We start from the raw sequence: 21,992 nt of genomic DNA, 5'->3' as shown, positions 1-21,992 counted from the left end.
AATTTTAATATCCCTTTATATTTGTTATCTTAATAATTTAATATTTAGTCTGTTAAACTGACATAGTCACAGGAACTTGTCAAGTCATTAAGAAACATAGTTCCTGGATACATAAGTAGTTTTAATAATGCCAAGGAGAAATACATGCACACTATATAGTCATCTTCATTATTTATGTAAGGATTCAGAGAGAATATTTCAGTGAGAAACTAAGTCAGATATGTCCTAAACATAGATTTGTTTTATCCCACACTCTTAAAAAATGACAAAATTAAATAGAACACTCTTTAAACTTTAAAATATAGAGATTTTTTGTTGTTGTTGTTTTTGACCTTATTCCAAAAATCTGCCTTCAGGCCGAGCTTACCTTTTTTTAATGCATTCACTATAAAGATGTTGTATGCATAATAGCTATTAGAATACATAGTGAGTCTCTGAGTTCAATATTGATATATTTATAAAACTATTTTCATTTGAATTAGATATGAGATTGCATCAGCTCCTAGATATTTGCCTAGTGAGTGCTTCCATGTTTTTAAAGATTCTAGCTGGAGAATGTTGTGAAATCCTCATTTTCATAGTAATCATTAACTTTTAATGGTACTTTCCTACAACCAGGTTACTTACTGCTCAGAAAAAAGAATTTTAAACTTTGTTTACACTTGAATTAGGAACTCAAATAAAACTGTTTCTGTACAGTTTATTCTTTTAAGTAGCTGAATATTAGGTCTCTTAAGGTTTTCTTAACTTTCTGGTTTGAGAAATTACTTACTTGAGATTTCTGGAAAATACTTTTTAAAAGGAACATTTTTAGATTCCATTTTCTTTTGTGCCATGAGTTTTTAGATTTGTGAGAAAATTTCAAACTGAACTTTCATCGGGATAAATTTAGTTTGTCATTGTTTTCATAAAGTCGTACAGAAAGTGCCCTTAGTTTACATGTTCTTTGTTCTATACATCACTGGAGGGGGCAGGGAGGGGAGACTAGCTAGAAAGATGTTTTAGGTTATGATTTAATGGAGTTGCTGTTAGGATGAATTTTACATAAAAAGACTAGAAAATAAAAGGTAAACAGATTCTAAAATACTTGGTTTAAAGGTAAACAAGAGTGTAATTAAAACTAGAGATTAATAGGATGTTACAAGATCCATACTTCCAGGATCTGGAAAACTGTCCTATTCCTTTCATCTAATGGTACTATTTTCATGTCAACAATTTGAAAATTAAACTACATATGATTTACTAAGATCATGAAGCAAATAATTAGGATTATCATTGGTTCACTAATACTTTTTCTGTGTAACTGCATGCTTAGTTGCTAAGTCATACCCAACTCCCTGCAATCCCATGGACTGTAGCCCACCAGGCTTCTCTGTCCGTGGGATTTTCCAGAGTAGGTTGCCATTTTCTCCTTTAGGGGATCTTCCCAACCCAGGAATTGAACCTGTGTTTCCTGCATCTCCAGAATTGGCAGGCAGATTCTTTTTAATCACTGAACCACCTGGGAAGCCTACTTTTTCTCTATATTGTACTTTAATTTCACTGTTATTTTAAAGTTATCAATTCTTTGGGTTAACAGTTCACACAAATATAAATAGACTTCATTATGAATTCCTATCTTATGAATGTAAAAGATAAATGATTTACTTTATTTAGCAAATTGACCAAGGTCTCAAAAAGCATGATACAAACCATTCTCTCACCTTTTTCCACTGTTTTCTGTCCCCCTGAGATGTCAAGATTTTTTGGTTTTGAATATTTACTATAGACACTGGCAAGTGATCCTAGGGTTCAGCTCCCTGGTTCTGTTTCAGCCCCTTCATGTCCCTAGTTCCCTCACATGGCAATAGACACGTGCTCATTAAAATGAATTATGACAACTAATAAAAAGAGGTGCCAAGCAGAGGCACTTTCTTTCTTAGTTCACACAAAGAAGTTCAAAGCACCATAAGAAAATAATGAAATTTGGAAGGAAATGGGAAAGTTTTGTGATAGGAACCTGTCTCACATGAATAAAAGGATCCTGGTTGTTCTCTGAAGCCCCTTCCAAACCAGAAAGAGTTTGCTTTCATGTGTTTTAAAAGTAAACAATGGATGGGTCCAGAAAAATAATTCCCTCCTAGTCCCTGCCATGGGCTTCCCTGGTGGCTAAGTGGTAAAGAATCCACGTGCGATGCAGGAGACACAGGAGATGCATGTTGGATCCCTTGGTTGGAAAGATCCCCTGGAGGAGGACATGGCAACTCACATTTGTGCCTGAAGAACCCATGGACAGAGAAGCCCGGTGGGCTACAGTCCATGGGGTAACAAACAGTCGGACATGATTGAAGTGACGGACACACATACAGTCCCTGCCATACACACACAGTTTAAGATACTCAAAGAAGGTTTCGCTTGCAGGGTTTTCTAATTTTATTAAGAGAGGCCCACAGTGACATGTAGGACAAGCAGTGCAATCAGATCACACCATGACAGAAAGTACCATTTGTTCATGTGAAGGCTCAAAGTAGAAACCTGATCTGCTTTTCAGGGTATTTTTTATTTGGGAATAAAAGATCACCTTACCACTTCCTAATGCATAAGGAAAGGGGGGGGGTGGTTATATAAGTATATTTAAGGCATAAATGTCACTTGGTACTTGTTAAAAACACAGATCCTGTGTCCCCATCCCAGATCTACTAATTCAGAAACTCTGGGGGTGGGGCCTAGTCTGTTTAAATTAAATAAGTCCTCCTGCTGGTGCTGATGCACACAGATTTGAGAACCAGTGATCTGAAGCATTGTCACCAAAACTGGCCACTTCATAGTGACGTTAAATGGAGAAGTTGAGAAACGAAGGAGGGTACAGAATTTTGCAGAGAAGTACAGTTTTAGAGATTATTACTTCTGGTTGGTAGTTATACTTTTCCTCTGCCCTTGAAATTCATTAACCTTTACCTGCAGGAAGGAAATATAACAGGTAATTCTCAGGAAGCAATAATCATAAGTCTAGTCATAGAGGTGAGTGGATTTATAATTCCTTTTGACCAGTTCCATGGAAGAATTAAGTCATTTGCCCTAAGACATCTATTGTAGAATGAGTTACCTTATCACTTACACATCATGTCCTATCTAGGTATTATTAGTGAGAAAATTGTTTCTCAAATCATTATCTATGGGGCTTAATTCTCTCCTGGAACCCCATTGAGAAAGGCTGTCCTAGATGGAACATATGATCAGCCTCCTTTTTGTTCCATCTCAGTTCTTTTGAAGGCAGTTTTTTGTATTGCAGAAATGTTCTCTGTATTATAGTAGCAAAAAACACTTCTCTGGAGTTAAAACCTCAAAACCTGTCTGTAGTTACCAGGAGCTATTTCAGCTTTTACTCTGTCATGCAGGAACTGTTTGTGTTTCATTTTGTTTTTTGGTTTTTTTTTTCATGTGGAAGAATTGGAGAGTGATGAAAGATCAGAAATCTTTTAAAAATTAAATAATTGCAGTAAAAACTCTAGACCTTGAAAAAGGACATTTGAGAGAACTATTCAGGCACCATCTCATGTAAATAACAGGGATATCAAAATGGGTCAACATTGGCATTTCCCGTCCTGAAAATGATTGGGTGGAGTTGGTGTAAAACTATGTGTTATAAAGTAAGAATTAGTGAAAAAAAAGAATTAGTGACAAAAAAACCATCTCCCCCATGTTTTTTCAGGAACACTGGACATTAATTAGCAACCTTCATAAACCAAAGGTGTTCTATAAAAATGTTTATCATCTCTCTGATGAATAATTCTTTCTTAGACTGGAACAAGCACAGAGCATTGGTAATTTCTGTACCATTTTGCATTTTTATTTTAACCTCTGAGAACTGAAGGGAAAGTAGAATTTGATAGGATTAATTATAATAAAGTCAGTCTGTTTGGCCCTGCATTCATGGTTACAGAATTAAAGTGAGGAATTAGTCTATTGCTTTGAAAATGTTTAATCACCATGCCTAAATGCCAAGAGAACACTTAAGAGCCTTGCCCTGAGTGCTTTTGGAATCATTCCAAGCAGCTTATCTTTATCAGGAGTATTGTGTTAACAAAAAGAAGACAGAACTGATTAGGCTGCAGAGAAGAATCCTTTGTGTTCCTTTATCAGTTGAGCAACTCTGTGCAGTTGAGGTAGCCCAGCCATTGGGCTTGGTGGTCTACAGACTAAACAAACTGGAGAATTCTGGTTGCATTATCTAACTTTTTTGTCATAATAAATACTTAACCATTTGAAAATTCATTTTTCCCTTTTGGAGCCTTTTAAGAAGAGCTGCTGATTTCGGTGTTGACCATCTGGTGATGTCCATGTGTAGAGTCTTCCTTGAGTTGTTGAAAGAGGGTGTTTGCTATGACCAGTGCGTTCTCTTGGATGAATTCTATTAGCCTTTGCCCTGCTTCATTCTGTACCCCAAAGCCAAATTTGCCTGTTACTCCAGGTGTTTCTTGACTTCCTATTTTGGCATTCCAGTCCCCTGTAATGAAAAGGACATCTTTTGGGGATGTTAGTTCTAGAAGATCTCATAGGTCTTCATAGAACCATTGAGCTTCTTCAGCGTTACTGGTTGGGGCATAGACTTGGATTACTGTCATATTGAATGGTTTGCCTTGGAAACGAACAGAGCTCATTCTGTCGCTTTTGAGATTGCATCCAAGTACTTCATTTCAGACTCTTTTGTTGACTATGATGGCTACTCCATTTCTTCTAAGGGATTCCTGCCCATAGTAGTAGATATAATAGTCATCTGAGTTAAATTCACCCACTCCAGTCCACTTTAGTTTGCTGATTCCTAGAATGTCGATGTTCACTCTTGCCATCTCCTGTTTGACCACTTCCAATTTGCCTTGATTCATGGACCTAATATTCTGGGTTCCTATACAATATTGCTCTTAACAGCATCAGACCTTGCTTCTATCACCAGTCCCATCCACAACTGGGTGTGTTTTTGCTTTGGCTCCATCCCTTCATTCTTTCTGGAGTTATTTCTCCACTGATCTCCAGTAGCATATTGGGCACCTACCGACCTGGGGGGTTCATCTTTCAGTGTCCTATCTTTTTGCCTTTTCATACTGTCCATGGGGTTCTCAAGGCAAGAATACTGAAGTGGTTTGCCATTCCCTTCTCCAGTGGACCACATTCTGTCAGAAACAGTGGCTGAGTTTATTTTTGGGGGCTCTAATTTCACTGCAGATGATGATTGCAGCCGTGAAATTAAAAGACACTTACTCCATGGAAGGAAAGTTATGACCAACCTAGACAGAATATTAAAAAGCAGAGACATTACTTTGTCCATAAAGGTCTGTCTAGTCAAGGCTATGGTTTTTCCAGTAGTCATGTATGGATGTGAGAGTCGGACTATAAAGAAAGCTGAGCACCGAAGAATTGATACTTTTGAACTGTGGTGTTTTAGAGTCCCTTGGACTGCAAGGAGATCCAACCAGTCCATCCTAAAGCAGATCAGTCCTGGGTGTTCATTGGAAGGACTGATGTTGAAGCTGAAACTCCAATACTTTGGCCACCTGACGTGAAGAGCTGACTCATTTGAAAAGACCCTGATGCTGGGAAAGATTGAGGGCAGGAGAAGAAGGGGACGACAGAAGATGAGATGGTTGGATGGTATCACTGACTCAATGGACATGGGTTTGGGTAGACTCCAACAGTTGGTGATGGACAGCGAGGCCTGGCGTGCTGAGGTTCATGGGGTCACAAAGAGTCAGACACAACTGAGTGACTGAACTGAACTAAGAGCTGCTATTTTTTTATTGCAAAGATAACATTCGTTCTTCATTGAAAATTAGCAAAAAGCTGAGAAGAAAACAACAAATCAACTATAATCCATACTCAGAGATCATCACTATTAACATTTTGATGTATGTTCTTTCAACCTCTCTTGTGTATAGATATGTATAGATATGCTGCTAAGTCACTTCAGTCGTGTCCGACTCTGTGCAACCCCATAGACGGCAGCCCACCAGGCTCCCCCATCCCTGGGATTCTCCAGGCAAGAACATTGGAGTGGGTTGCCATTTCCTTCTCCAATACATGAAAGTGAAAAGTGAAAGTGAAGTCGCTCAGTCGTGTCTGACTCTTAGCAACGCCATGGACTGCAGCCCACCAGGCTCCTCCGTCCATGGGATTTTCCAGGCAAGAGTACTGGAGTGGGGTGCCATTGCCTTCTCTGATGTATAGATATACTCACACCTTAAAAACAAAATCAGGACCTATGTTGTTTTATAACTTGTGTTCACAGATAAGTACTCTAATATTTCATCAGATAAGAGCCTTTTGATCTTGGTGGTACTATGGTAGAAAAAGCAACATGGTGTAAAGAGCCCATCATTGAGAATGAGCAGCCCCAAGCTTTTTCTTAGGACTTTGTGAGGTGGAAGCTGCTATCACCTCCTTATTATATCTTGGCTTTGCCACTAATAGTTTGCTTTGCCATCTTAGACATGTCACATAATTCCTCTCAGTCAGGTTTCCTCATATAAGAAAATTAGATCATTAAAGGAGATATCTTCTTAAGGTTCAGCTTGAAATTATCAGACTATGACAGATGGTTAGCATTTATAGGAAATATATTTTAGTTTCTCCTCACTAAAACGTATTTTATTCCAGACATTTCTATAATTCCTGGGTCCTTCATTTTCAAGTCCCCTTTTATCATGTGTGACTTGTATCTCACAATGTTATTACATTCTTAATTTACAGGTTTTACTTCAAATTAAAATTTCCACTTCATCTTCAACTCTTGTCAGTCATATAATATAAGCCATATCTTGCAGTTTTTAAATTAGTTGTATAAAAACTGTCTTTAACTGAGTTTCCAGGATTCCTGGTTCTTACTTTGAGTGTTAATCCTGGCTCAGTGGTTCTCATCCCTAGCTTCACATTATAACATCTGCTGTGTTTTCCTTACTACTGTGCCCTGGGGTCCCTCCAAATGAACTCAGTTAGAATCTGGAGTTGAGACTCACTGCACTGTGTTACATTTGTCTTTTCAAACATTGGCTAGTTTTTTGTAGTTTAGAGTGTAGTTATATTGACTTGAATTCCCCACCACCCCATTATTGAGACCGGAAGTAGAAGAGACCACACACTGTATGTATCTGCCTTAATTTTTAATCTTTGTTCCTGAGCTATGCTACCAAGTTAAACTGTCAAAATTCCTTAGGCCCAAAAGCCTATTTCTTTTATCCCTGTGTGGTTAAAGTACAGAGCCATTTTATCTACTTGTAAATAAAAATTCTTTTGTAATAAAAATGTTTCTAGTTTTTTTTGTTTTTGTTGCTGTTGTTGTTAGTTTTCAGTTTAAAATTTTTCCAGCAATCTCTTAATACTGACAATCCAGCACTTTGTTTTACTTTTAACTAGAACTAAGACTATCATTAATAATTTGCTCTGGGTAATGGCTATTTTCATTTTGAGCAGTGAAGCTGGGAAGAAAAATTAAAGGCTCAGATTAAAGTAAAACCTGTCTACTGGTGTCTTTTGAGCAATCTTAAGTGTTAAGATGGGTCCAAGGAACTAAAGATAACTTAACTCATAGTTTCTGCTGCCAAGTCAGTGCATTGTTTACAGAGAATTTTAAATTGAGGCTGTTTCATACATACAAGTTGTGTTTAAAGAGTATAGCTATGAATAGTTATATGATACTTAGCAGTTTATTCGGAGAAGGCGATGGCACCCCACTCCAGTACTCTTGCCTGGAAAATCCCATGGACGGAGGAGCCTGGTGGGCTGCAGTCCCTGGGGTCTCGAAGAGTCAGACATGACTGAGCGACTTCCCTTTCACTTTTCACTTTCATGCATTGGAGAAGGAAATGGCAACCCACTCCAATGTTCTTGCCTGCAGAATCTCAGGGACGAAGGAGCCTGGTGGGCTGCCGTCTATGGGGTCACACAGTCGGACATGACTGACGTGACTTAGCAGCAGCAGCAGCAGTTTATTAAATAGTACTTAGTAAATTATCATATTTGAACCTCCTAATGGCCTTGTGAGATGCTGTCACCTCCATATTATAAATATGAATCTGAATCTCAGAAGGGATAAGTGACTTGTTCAAGTTCACTCAAATACATGAATTCAGCTTGTCTGCTTCAAATCTCTGCTTTTTCACATTTCACGGCAAACAAATTATAAAATCAGTCTAAATCAAACCCAAGTCTGTTTCATTAATGCTCTTCAAAGTCAAAAGTTCCTCTCTTATTATGCATCATTGGCTTTAAAAAGGTATTGCTTATTGTGCTTGTACAATCATTAGGGTCCTATCTGTTCTTTTCTTTGGAGCTAAATTAGTCAAGTGCAATTCTTGAATTTGGAGTGTCAGAAATAACGGATTTGAGTAATACAAGGAATATAATAATATACAATTCATTTTATAGCAAGGGCCTACCTACGATGAAGTTTATTATAAAGAAAAAGAATTTTAAAACTAAAAAGGGTTATGATTCACAATAAAACTACAAAAAGTCCTGCAAGTCCTATTCCTTATTTATTGATATTAGCTCACATGATAGCTGATCACAGATGTTCAAAATAATCACAACAGAATTCTAATTAATTTCCTTTATACATTCAGTTCAGTCACTCAGTCATGTCCGACTTTGCAACCTCATGGACAGCAGCATGCCAGGCTTCCCTGCCCATCACCAACTACTGGAGCTTGCTCAAACTCATGTCCATCAAGTCGGTGATGCCATCCAACCATCACATCCTCTGTCCCCTTCTCCTCCTGCCTTGAATCTTTCCCAGCATCAGGGTCTTTTCCAAGTAGTCAGTTCTTCACATCAGGTGGCCAAAGTATTGGAGTTTCAGCTTCAGCATCAGTCCTTCCAATGAATATTCAGGACTGATTTCCTTTAGGATTGACTGGTTTGATTTCCTTGCAGTCCAAGGGACTCTCAAGAGTCTTCTCCAACACCACAGTTCAATTCTTCGGCACTCAGCTTTCTTTATGGTCCAACTTGCACATTCATACATGAGTACTGGAAAAACCATAACTTTAACTAGATGGACCTATGTCAGCAAAGTAATGTCTCTGCTTTTAAATATTCTGTCTATGTTGGTCATAGCTTTTCTTCCAAGGAGCAAGTGTCTTTTAATTCCATGGCTGCCATCACCATCTGCAGTGATTTTGGAGCCCAAGAAAATAAAGTCTGTCACTGTTTCCATTGTTTCCCCATCTATTTGCTGCAGAGATGGGGCCAGATGCCATGATCTTAGTTTTTTTAATAACTCCTCACAAACTCACCCCTCAATAACTTTAGACTAGGGTATAAAATGATTCAGTTAATTCTCTGGCCTATATCTTCTAACATGAGTGAGACAAAATTCCAGTCTTACCACAGAAAGAGAAGATAGTCAGGAGGTAACTACCCTGTGACCAGTTGATACTTTCTTAATTCATTGTATGATATACATTTTGTTTGTAGTAATTGGTCTGTCCTGACTGTCTAACGTGTGAACTATTTACTTTCTTTTTCTTTTTTCACCTGTATTTTTATTCTAAATAACTTTTTGTAAAAGCCTGAGTTGTTTGTTGTGTTGTTATCTTTCAATTCTTATGAATATTTAAAACTTTGTGTTATTTCTATATCCTATAAACAGTTGTTTTAACTATCTTAGTTCTAGGCACAGACAGGGTGGAGCAGATGACCAAAACTTACAATGACATCGACATGGTTACACATCTCCTGGCAGAGGTAGGAATGTATCCTTTTTCTCCAGTACAAAAAGTAAACCTTGAAGATCGTTTAGAAGCTATTAAATTTGCATATCAATGAAGAATGATGATGTCTTTGCCCTAGGTTGTTCTGTATAAGGTTGTTACAACTAGAACAACTCAAACCAACTGGCATTCCAAAGTAGAATGGCTCCTGAAGTTTATTTTTATAAAGTTGCACAGTGCTTAATTTTTTATTGTTGTGTTATAATGATGCTGGCTGGCTTCACTGTCTTAGAAAAGCAATCTTTAAAAAAATATGTTTTTTTAAATAAATCCTTGCTGTCACTTACCCTGAAACAGAGCTCCCATTCAAGAAGCAGCTTGTTTGCAAATAAACACCAACAGTTTGGAGCACCTTCCCTTTTCTACTTTCTTTCAGGCTATTATCTGAGCTCACTTTGTCCATGACATTTTTAGTATATGTAGTGTATCTCTTCTGAGTGGTGGTCTTAGAGAGCTCTCCCTATGCTTCAAGTTCAGTTGATCTTATGGGAATTATCTTTCTCTTTGAAGTACCCTTCTCCTCACATGTCCCCATCACCCCTGGCAGCTCCCCAGAATGATTTTGTGTATGCCACTTAGCCTATATTGAAAATGAAATAAGTGGGCCTTGAAAATTTAGAGATAACCCATCTACCACTTTTCATGTTACTATGGAACAAAAAGAACCTTAATTTTATTTGCAGTGATTAATGTAAGCATAACCATATACCATAAGGCACTTAGATGTTTTACTATATTGATAGTTTTCCATCCTACAGAATACAATCCTCATCCCCACCATATAGAGGGAATCCCTATGCCCTTGCTAAGTTATTACCATCTACCCAGATACAGTGACTCTTGGCTTGGGCCTCCCTTCATCATTACCACTGATTTCTTCAGACTCCCTTCTTCTCTATACTCAAAGAAGAACCCTATAGCCTTGAAATGTCCAGTTTGTTATATCCCCTATTTTATTTCATATCATGGTTCTTAACACCAGTTGACAATAGGGTTCTTGATTGTGCTTTCTTCTGAGACTATGGCTCTGAATGCATACAAGCTTTGCCTTGGTTTTCAACATGCCTACTGTATCATTACCATGCTCAAAGACAAATGCATTCAACAAATATTTATTGGGCTTTTACTGTGGGTCAGGCCCTGTCCTCATTTTTAAAGACTATATTAGTTTTCTAAGTTTCCAAAATCATAAGTTTAAAGATAGAGTTGCTGTATCCTAACTAATAGGATGATCAATAAATCTCACTTAATATAAGGAAATACTCTCTTGCATTTATAACTACGGTGGTCATCCATTTGACCACATATTTTAAACACCATTTGTGTGTCAGGCCCTGTATTCGTTTGTATATCTGGGCATTAAAATAGGCCTTGATGCTTTCTAGGACATTACTTTTAATGACTGCAGGATTTCTAAACTACTACTTAATTTTGTTTGTACTCAAGACATGTATTTGGTGTTTTAACAGAGGGATCGTGATCTGGAGCTAGCTGCTCGAATTGGACAAGCTCTCTTAAAGAGGAACCATGCATTGTCTGAGCAGAATGAAACCCTGGAGGAGCAACTGGGACAAGCCTTTGATCAAGTATGTCTTGGATCAAGTATTTGCAGCATGAAACAGTTAGATTTGGGAAATGGAGAATTTATTTTCCTGGTGTCCCTGAAATGATGACAATAGGTAGACAGATAATACCAGCACATGTTAACTGTTGGTATCCATTGAACTAACCAGTAGAGAAATGAAATGTTAATGTACAGAGGAGTACTCATGTGACTCTACCTTGGTCAATATAAAGTCTATATTGAGTACCTACCGTACTTGTGGCATCCTGTTTAGATTCTAATGGCTTCCCTGATAGCTCAGGTGGTAAAGAATCTGCCTGCAATGCAGGACACCCTGGTTCAATTCCTGGGTCAGGAAGACCCACTGGACAAGGGATAAGCTACCTATTCCAGTATTTTGGGGCTTCCTTTGTGGCTCAATGGTAAAGAATCCACCTGCAATGCAAGAGACCTGGGTTCGATCCCTGCGTTGAGAAGATCCCCTGTAGAAGGGAAAGGCTACCAACTCCAGTATTCTGCCCTGGAGAATTCCATGGACTGTATAGACCATTGGGTTGCAAATTCTAACACTTTATTCTTAGCCCTTTGTGTAGACTTTTTGTATTATCTTAGTATTTTAAAATATACCCCAAAGTAATAGATACCCAAAGAAAGTATCTTTTTTCAAAAACCCAAACAAGAAAAGGAAAAAATTTTTAACTTGTTATCTAGTTTCATTTATATTTTATATAAAGATATCGTGTTTAGTAACAGTCAAGCCTTTGAGTTTAAAGTACTAATTCCCTAGAATTAAAGTTGGTAAGTCATATAGAGTCACACAGCTTAGATGCGGTCCTAAGATGATGGAGGAATAGGACAGGGAGACCACTTTATGCCCCACAAATTCATCCAAAGAACATTTGAACGCTGAGTAAACTCCACAAAACAACTTCTGAATGCCGTCAGAGGACATCAGGCACCCAAAAAAGCAGCCCATTGTCTTCAAAAGGAGGTAGGAAAAAATATAAAAGATAAAAAGAGAGACAAAAGAGGTTAGGGACGGAGATCCATCCCGGGAAGGGAGTCTTAAAAAGAGAGAAGTTTCCAAACACCAGGAAACACTCTCACTGGCGAGTCTGTGGCGAGCCTTGGAACCTCAGAGGGCAACATAACCAGGAGGAAAAATAAATAAATAATTAAAACCCACAGATTCTGTGCCCAACGATAACTCCCCCAGCAGAGAAGCAGCACAGATGCCCACATCAGCCACTAGCAAGTGGTGGCTGGGCAGGGAGGTGTGGGCTGCATTGCTTAGAGTAAGGACCAGGCCTGAATGTCCTGAGGACAATCTGAGGGAACTAACTTGAGAGCAAACCAGACTGTGGGATAGGTACCCTGCGAAAAGCCCTAACCTAAGACACTAGTAGGCCCACTCCCAGAACAAAGGACTGAGCAGAGCTAGCTGGCTGCAGACCGACTCATCCCCCACTAGAGACAAGCAGGCGAGGGCAGCCAGAGCCGGAAGGGGGCAATCGCGGCCCCAGAGAGGCACCCTTTACCAAACTGTAAGCAGGCTTCATTGCTAACCAAGACTTCTTGGGATTCTGGACGGTTGACATCCACCTGAGAAGGTGCACCAGTTGTACACCCAGAAAGCCGAGTGGGAGGGACGGGGGAGGCGATAAGTCACAGCGACCGTGCTCGCCAAACACCTGGTCACCTGAGCTGCTCGGACGTGGGAAGGGCACAAAACGCAGGCCCAACCGAGTCTGTGCATTTGAGGAGTACCCGAGTACCTGAACCTGAGCGGCTTAGACCTGGGAAGTGCATACAACCCAGGGCTGGCCGCAACAGTTTCCGGCAGAGCAACCTAGAGCCTAAGCAGTGTAGACAGGGAAAGCACACACGCCATGAGCGGGGGCAAACCCAGTGTGGCTGAGACACTGCAAGCACATGCCAGTGTTATTTGTTTGCAGTGTTCCTCCCTCCCCACAGCACGACTGAACAAGGGAGCCTAAAAAAGTGTCCACCACCGCCCCCTTGTGTCAGGGCGGAAATTAGACACTGAAGAGACCAGCAAACAGAAGAAGCTAAAACAGAGGGAACCGCCTTGGAAGTGACAGATGGAGAAGCCTTGAGGCTGCTGTAAGAATAAGAATGAAAACCAGAAGCAGGAGGCTTAAGTCCAAATCCTGAGAACACCAGAGAACTCCTGACTCCAGGGAACATTAATTGATAGGACCTCATCAAACACCTCCACACCTACACTGAAACCAAGCACCACCCACGGGCCAACAAGTTCCAGAGCAAGACATACCACACAAATTCTCCAGCAACACGGTGACATAGCCCTGAGCTTCAATATACAGGCTGCCCAAAGTCACTCCAAACCCATTGACATCTCATAACTCATTACTGGACACTTCATTGCACTCCAAAGACAAGAAATACAGCTCCACCCATCAGAACACCAACACAAGCTTTCCTAACGAGGAAATCTTAACAAGCCACCCGTCCAACCCCACCCACAGGGAGGAAACTCCACAATAAAGAGAACTCCACAAACTGCCAGAACACGGAAAGGCCACCCCAAACACAGCAATATAAATAAGATGAAGAGGCAGAGAAATACCCAGCAGGTAAAGGAATAGGTTAAATGCCCACCAAACCAAACAAAAGGAAGAGATAGGGAATCTACCTGATAAAGAATTTTGAATAATGATAGTGAAAATGATCGAAAATCTTGAAAACAAAATGGAGTTACAGTTAAATAGCCTGGAGACAAGGATTGAGAAGATGCAAGAAAGGTTTAACAAGGACCTAGAAGAAATAAAAAAGAGTCAGTATATAATGAATAATGCAATAAATGAGTTCAAAAACACTCTGGAGGGAACCAACAGTAGTATAACAGAGGTAGAAGATACAATGGTAGAAATAAATGAAACAGAAAGGAAAAAAGAAAAACGAATTAAAAGAAATGAGGACAATCTCTGAGACCTCTGGGACAAGGTTAAATGCCCCAACATTTGAATTTTAGGAGTCCCAGAAGAAGACAAAAAAAAAGACCGTGAGAAAATACTTGAGGAAATAGTAGTTGAAAACTTCCCTAAAATGGGGAAGGAAATAATCGCCCAAGTCCAAGAAACCCAGAGAATCCAAAACAGGATAAACCCAAGGCAAAACACCCCAAGACACATATTAATCAAATTAACAAAAATCAGACACAAAGAACAAATATTAAAAGCAGCAAGGGAAAAACAACAAATAACACACAAAGGGATTCCCATAAGGATAACAGCTGATCTTTCAATAGAAACTCTTCAGGCCAGGAGGGAATGGCAGGACATACTTAAAGTGATGAAAGAAAATAACCTAGAGCCCAGATTACTGTACCCAGCAAGGATCTCATTCAAATATGAAGGAGAAATCAAAAGCTTTACAGACAAGCAAAAGCTCAGAGAATTCAGCACCACCAAACCAACTCTAAAGGATCTTCTTTAGACAGGAAACACAGAAAGGGTGTATAAAGTCAAACCCAAAGCAATAAAGTAAATGGCAATGGGATCATACTTATCAATAATTACCTTAAATGTAAATGGGTTGAATGCCCCAACCAAAAGACAAAGACTGGCTGAATGGATACAAAAACAAAACCCCTATGTATGTTATCTAGAAAAGACCCACCTTGAAACAAGGGACACATACAGACTGAAAGTGAAGGGCTGGAAAAAGATATTCCATGCAAATAGAGACCAAAAGAAAGCAGGAGTAGCAATATTCATATCAGATAAAATAGACTTTAAAACAAAGGCTGTGAAAAGAGACAAAGAAGGACACTACATAGTGATCAAAGGATCAATCCAAGAAGAAGATACAACAATTATAAATCTATATGCACCCAACATAGGAGCAGCGCAATATGTAAGACAAATGCTAACAAGTATGAAAGGGGAAGTTAACAATAACACAATAATAGTGGGAGACTTTAATACCCCACTCACACCTATGGATAGATCAACTAAACAGAAAATTAACAAGGAAACACAAACTTTAAAGGACGATAGACCAATTAGACCTAATTGATATCTATAGGCATTTCACCCCAAAACAATGAATTTCACCTTTTTCTCAAGCTCACATGGAACCTTATCCAGGATAGATCACATTCTGGGCCATAAATCTAGCCTTGGTAAATTCAAAAAAATTGAAATCATTCTAAGCATCTTTTCTGATCACAATGCAGTAAGATTAGATCTAAACTACAGGAGAAAAACTATTAAAAATTCCAACATATGGAGGCTGAACAACATGCTGCTGAATAACCTACAAAACACAGTAGAAATCAAAAAAGAAATCAAAATATGCATAGAAATGAATGAAAATGAAAACACAACAACCCAAAACCTGTGGGACACTGTAAAAGCAGTGCTAAGGGGAAGGTTCATAGCAATACAGGCATACCTCAAGAAACAAGAAAAAAGTCAAATGAATAACCTAACTCTACACCTAAAGCAACTAGAAAAGGAAGAAATGAAGAACCCTAGGTTTAGTAGAAAGAAAGAAATCTTTAAAATTAGGACAGAAATAAATGCAAAAGAAACAAAAGAGACCATAGCAAAAGTCAACAAAGCCAAAAGCTGGTTCTTTGAAAGGATAAATAAAATTGACAAACTATTAGCCAGACTCATCAAGAAACACAGGGAGAAAAATCAAATCAATAAAATTAGAAATGAAAATGGAGAGATCACAACAGACAACACAGAAATACAAAGGATCATAAAAGACTACAATCAGCGATTATATGCCAATAAAATGGACAACTTGGAAGAAATGGACAAATTCTTGGAAAAGTACAACTTTCCAAAACTGAACCAGGAAGAAAGAAAATCTTAACAGACCCATCTCAAGCATGGAAATTGAAACTGTAATCAGAACTCTTCCAGCAAACAAAAGCGCAGGACCAGACAGCTTCACAGCTGAATTCTACCAAAAATTTAGAGAAGAGCTAACACCTATTCTAATCAAGCTCTTCCAGAAAATTGCAGAGGAAGGTAAACTTCCAAACTCATTCTATGAGGCCACCATCACCCTAATACCAAAACCTGACAAACATGCCACAAAAAAAGAAAACTACAGGCCAATATCACTGATGAACATAGATGCAAAAATCCTTAACAAAATTCTAGCAATCAGAATCCAACAACACATTAAAAAGATCATACATCATGACCAAGTGGGCTTTATCCCAGGGATGCAAGGATTCTTCAATATCTGCAAATCAATCAACGTAATACACCACATTAACAAATTGAAAAATAAAAGCCATATGATTATCTCAGTAGTGGCAGAGAAAGCCTTTGACAAAATTCAACACCCATTTATGATAAAAAAAAAAAAAAAAAAACCTCCAGAAAGCAGGAATAGAAGGAACATACTTCAACATAATAAAAGCTATATATGATAAACCCACAGCAAACATTATCCTCAGTGGTGAAAAACTGAAAACATTTCCCCTAAAGTCAGGAACAAGACAAGAGTGCCCTCTCTCACCACTACTATTCAACATAGTTTTGGAAGTTTTGACCACAGCAATCAGAGCAGAAAAAGAAATAAAAGGAATCCAAGTTGGAAAAGAAGTAAAACTCTCAGTGTTTGCAGATGACATGATCCTCTACATAGAAAACCCTAAAGACTCCACCAGAAAATTACTAGAGCTAATCAATGAATATAGTAAAGTTGCAGGATATAAAATCAACACACAGAAATCCCTTGCATTCCTATACACTAATAATGAGAAAATAGAAAGAGAAATTAAGGAAACAATTCCATTCACCATTGCAATGAAAAGAATAAAATACTTAGGAATATATCTACCTAAAGAAACAAAAGACCTATATATAGAAAACTATAAAACACTGGTGAAAGAAATCAAAGAGGACACTAATAGATGGAGAAATATACCATATTGATGGATTGGAAGAATCAATATAGTGAAAATGAATATACTACCCAAAGTGATCTATAGATTCAGTGCAATCCTTATCAAGCTAGCAACGGTATTTTTCACAGAGCTAGAACAGATAATTTCACAATTTGTATGGAAATACAAAAAACCTCAAATAGCCAAAGCAGTCTTGAGAAAGAAGAATGGAACTGGAGGAATCAACCTGCCTGACTACAGGCTCTACTACAAAGCCACAGTCATCAAGACAGTATGGTACTGGCACAAAGACAGAAATATAGATCAATGCAACAAAATAGAAAGCCCAGAGATAAATCCACACACCTATGGACACCTTATCTTCCACAAAGGAGGCAAGAATATACAATGGAGAAAAGACAATCTCTTTAACAAGTGGTGCTGGGAAAACTGGTCAACCACTTGTAAAAGGATGAAACTAGAACACTTTCTAATACCATACACAAAAATAAACTCAAAATGGATTAAAGATCTAAATGTAAGACCAGAAACTATAAAACTCCTAGAGGAGAACATAGGCAAAACACTCTCTGACATACATCACAGCAGGATCCTCTATGACCCATCTCCCAGAATATTGGAAATAAAAGCAAAAATAAACAGTTCAGTTCAGTTCAGCCGCTCAGTCGTGTCTGGCTGTTTGTGACCCCATGAATCGCAGCACGCCAGGCCTCCCTGTCCATCACCAACTCCCAGAGTTCACCCAGACTCACGTCCATCGAGTCAGTGATGCCATCCAGCCATCTCATCCTCTGTCGTCCCCTTCTCCTCCTGCCCCCAATCCCTCCCAGCATCAGAGTCTTTTCCAATGAGCCAACTCTTTGCATGAGGTGGCCAAAAGTACTGGAGTTTCCGCTTTAGCATCATTCCTTCCAAAGAAATCCCAGGCTGATCTCCTTCAGAATGGACTGGTTGGATCTCCTTGCAGTCCAAGGGACTCTCAAGAGTCTTCTCCAACACCACAGTTCAAAGGCATCAATTCTTCGGTGCTCAGCCTTCTTCACAGTCCAACTCTCACATCCATACATGACCATAGGAAAAACCATTACCTTGACTAGACGAACCCTTGTTGGCAAAGTAATGTCTCTGCTTTTGAATATGCTATCTAGGTTGGTCATAACTTTCCTTCCAAGGAGTAAGCATCTTTTAATTTCATGAAATAAACAAATGGGACCTAATTCAAATTAAAAGCTTCTGCACAACAAAGGAAACTATAAGCAAGGTGAAAAGACAGCCTTCAGAATGGGAGAAAATAATAGCAAATGATGCAACTGACAAAGAATTAATCTCAAAAATATAGAAGCAACTCCTGCAGCTCAATTGCAGAAAAATAAACGACCCAATCAAAAAATGGGCTGGAGAACTAAACAGACCTTTCTCCAAAGAAGACATACAGATGGCTAACAAACACTTGAAAAGATGCTCAACATCACTCATTATCAGAGAAATGCAAATCAAAACCACAATGAGGTACCATTTCCCGCTAGTCAGAATGGCTGCGATCCAAAAGTCTATAAGCAATAAATGCTGGAGAGGGTGTGGAGAAAAGGGAACCCTCTTACACTGTTGGTGGGAATGCAAACTAGTACAGCCACTATGGAGAACAGTGTGGAGATTCCTTAAAAAACTGGAAATAGAACTGCCATACGACCCGGCAATCCCACTTCTGGGCATACACACTGAGAAAACCAGAATTGAAAGAGACACATGTACCCCACTGTTCATCGCAACACTATTTATAAAGCCAGGACATGGAAGCAACCTAAGTGTCCATCAGCAGACAAATGGATAAGAAAGCTGTGGTACATATACACAATGGAGTATTACTCAGCCATTAAAAAGAATACATTTGAATCAGTTCTAATGAGGTGATAAAACCGGAGCCTGTTATACAGAGTGAAGTAAGCCAGAAAGAAAAACACCAATACAGTATACTAATACATATATATGGAATTTAGAAAGATGGTAATGATAACCCTGTATGCAAGATAGCAAAAGAGACACAGATGTATAGAACAGTCTTTTGGACTCTGTGGGAGAGGTGGAGGGTGGGATGATTTGGGAGAATGGCATTGAAACATGTATATTATCATATGTGAAATGAATCACCAGTCCAGGTTGGATGCATGATACAGGATGCTCGGGGCTGGTACACGGTGATGACCGAGAGGGATGGGATGGGAGGGGGGTTCAGGATGGGGAACACATGTACCCCTGCAGTGGATTCATGTCAATGTATGGCAAAACCAATACAATATTTTAATAATAAATAAATAAAATGGAAATTATGGGGGAAAAAATACCTTTAGAATGAGAATTTGAAATAAGGCTCTATTCTGATATTTTGAAGTTTCTTCTGTTTTGTTTTGAACTGTGAATATGTCACCTTATGTGAAATTTCCTCCTATATTCCTATTATATTGAATATGGAAATTGGCTTTTCTTTTCACCTACTATAGAAAAAACTATATTCATTGAGTTAGTGCTCTGAAATTATAGCTCAGGAAATATATGAGGCTTTTGACTCTCTTTTTAGCTCTTATTACTTTAATCAATAGAACCTAGAAGCTGATTTTATGATTTTGTTTTATGGCGAGAAACAATTGCCCCATGAATTAGAAGGTATATTACTTGTAAATAACGTAAAATAAAGACTATCTTGTAAATCAAGCCCTTTTGATGTGCAGGTTAATCAACTGCAGCATGAGCTGTCCAAGAAAGATGAGTTGCTTCGAATTGTCTCCATTGCTTCTGAAGAGAGTGAAACTGATTCCAGCTGCTCTACTCCTCTTCGCTTCAATGAATCCTTTAGCTTATCTCAAGGTTTGCTGCAATTGGACATGCTGCAGGAAAAGCTCAAGGAACTGGAAGAAGAGAATATGCTTCTTCGATCCAAGGCACAGTAACATTATTTCTCATTCTCCTTTACCTTAAAGGCTATAAGGTTTAGGTCTAGGTAGTATTGGGGTGAAATATGGCATAACTAAGGACTTGCTATTGACCTTCCATTGGGGGTGGAGTGGGTGGCAGCTAAGGCACAGGTGACTGATTACCTTCCACTGTTACTTAGAGCCCACTGAAAAATGAATAGCAAGCTGACAGGTGAAAGAGGGGAAACCACAGCATACAATATATATGCTGTGGACTTTACACAAATAGCTAAATCATTACAACCAAGGTAAGAACTGTATTGGAAAATGTTTCATGAGCTTATATAATGGGGGAGGGTCAGAGAATGGATCAAAGCAGTGCTACTTAAACAAGTGACATTTTAGTTGAGGCTGACGATTAGCCTATCAGAGATATACGATGGAGAGCAGGGGCTGGGGGTGGTGTGCAAAGGCCCTGCAAGGAATAAGGGGGAGATATTTGTCGTGTCCTATTCCATAGTCTTTATTTTGTGATAGATAAAGCTTTATGAGTTTTTGTTTTCCTTTGCAAGTGATGAACTTTTATCTTAAATGAGTATTAAATGTTTTCTTTAGTTAATTCTAGAAAATCATTAGAAGATATTATCACATACTGATTTTTTTTCCCTTGAAGGCTTGTCACATAAAGACAGAAACTATTACCTATGAAGAGAAAGAACAGCAGCTTGTCAGTGATTGTGTTAAAGAACTTCGTAAGTATTAATGTGTTCTGTTTTATAGCCTCTGGGTAATTCTTTGGTAGTGTATCACTAACTCAGAAATTAGATCAATGATTTCAATAAAAACATGTCAAGAAACAGTTTAAATAGTTACTAAAAATCTTGGAATATAACATTGAGCCCACAACTCTAAATAAAGTTCCATTTGTATTTTTAAGAAATATCTTTGTCATCATTAAATAAAGACCTATATTTCTGCCTGTTACAGCATATTAAAATGAAAGGAACCAAAACTCTTATGTTGTTGGTGCAGAAATAGTCCTGTAGAGAATATGATTGCCAAAGTCAGGAAACTGATTAGTAGCAAAACTAGAGCTTAAATGATGGTGTAAAATATAACATTCAGTGAGTATCTGTGTTTCTATAAAGGAATATATTTTGCTTTCATGTATTATTACCTAAATTAAAAAAAAAATAAATCAGTTGGGAAAAGATCAGCTTTACTAGAGAAAAAGTTTGAGTCTCTCTGTAAGTGTATAGCCTTTGTTATATTTGTTGAGTTTGATTCTCATTTCTTTTGGGACCTTATTTATGTCCCTGATGATTACTCAAAAACATAGTGTCTCAGCACTTGCAAACATATATAATTCACCTATCTTTTTTCAGCTTTATCCTTCATAAAGAAAAAGACAGAGGCAAAATCTTTAGCTTGTTTGCCTTTATAAGTTATCTCTTTTTGGCTTCAGTGCCTCTTATTAAATTCCCAGCATTTGTCTATTTCAGAAGAACCTTCAGTTTTCTCTGTTGGGTTATTCAGGTTTATTACTTTAAATTTATGTTAAAGAAAAATCAATTCATGATAGCCCAGTGCTTGTTACAAAACAGAATTTGGCCCACAGGCCATAGTTTAATGTCCTATATTTATATTAATTAAAAGATTTTTGTTTTCCAGGTGAAACCAATGCTCAGATGTCCAGAATGACTGAAGAATTGTCTGGGAAGAGTGATGAACTGATTCGATACCAAGAAGAGATTTCCTCTCTCTTGTCTCAGATTGTAGATCTTCAGCACAAACTTAAAGAAGTAGGTTCATTCATTCAACAGATGTTTGTTAAGCACTGACCTAATACTTATGCA

General features: G+C 38.3%; 1 protein-coding gene across 1 annotated transcript in view; it reads left to right on the top strand.

The window, feature by feature from the left end:
* Positions 1-21,992, top strand: part of TRAK2 (trafficking kinesin protein 2) — a 74,028-nt gene that overhangs the window by 34,408 nt on the left and 17,628 nt on the right. The window contains exons 4-8 of the mRNA XM_061381634.1: positions 9,641-9,717; positions 11,213-11,329; positions 19,954-20,163; positions 20,810-20,888; positions 21,808-21,938. Coding sequence (XP_061237618.1) covers positions 9,641-9,717; positions 11,213-11,329; positions 19,954-20,163; positions 20,810-20,888; positions 21,808-21,938 — 614 coding nt within the window. The remainder of the gene's footprint in view (positions 1-9,640; positions 9,718-11,212; positions 11,330-19,953; positions 20,164-20,809; positions 20,889-21,807; positions 21,939-21,992) is intronic.

The sequence above is a fragment of the Bos javanicus genome, chromosome 2 (assembly GCF_032452875.1).
Source record: "Bos javanicus breed banteng chromosome 2, ARS-OSU_banteng_1.0, whole genome shotgun sequence".
NCBI lineage: Eukaryota > Metazoa > Chordata > Mammalia > Artiodactyla > Bovidae > Bos > Bos javanicus.
Note: the sequence above shows the minus strand (reverse complement) of the source record. Positions and strands in the feature narration are given on the sequence as shown.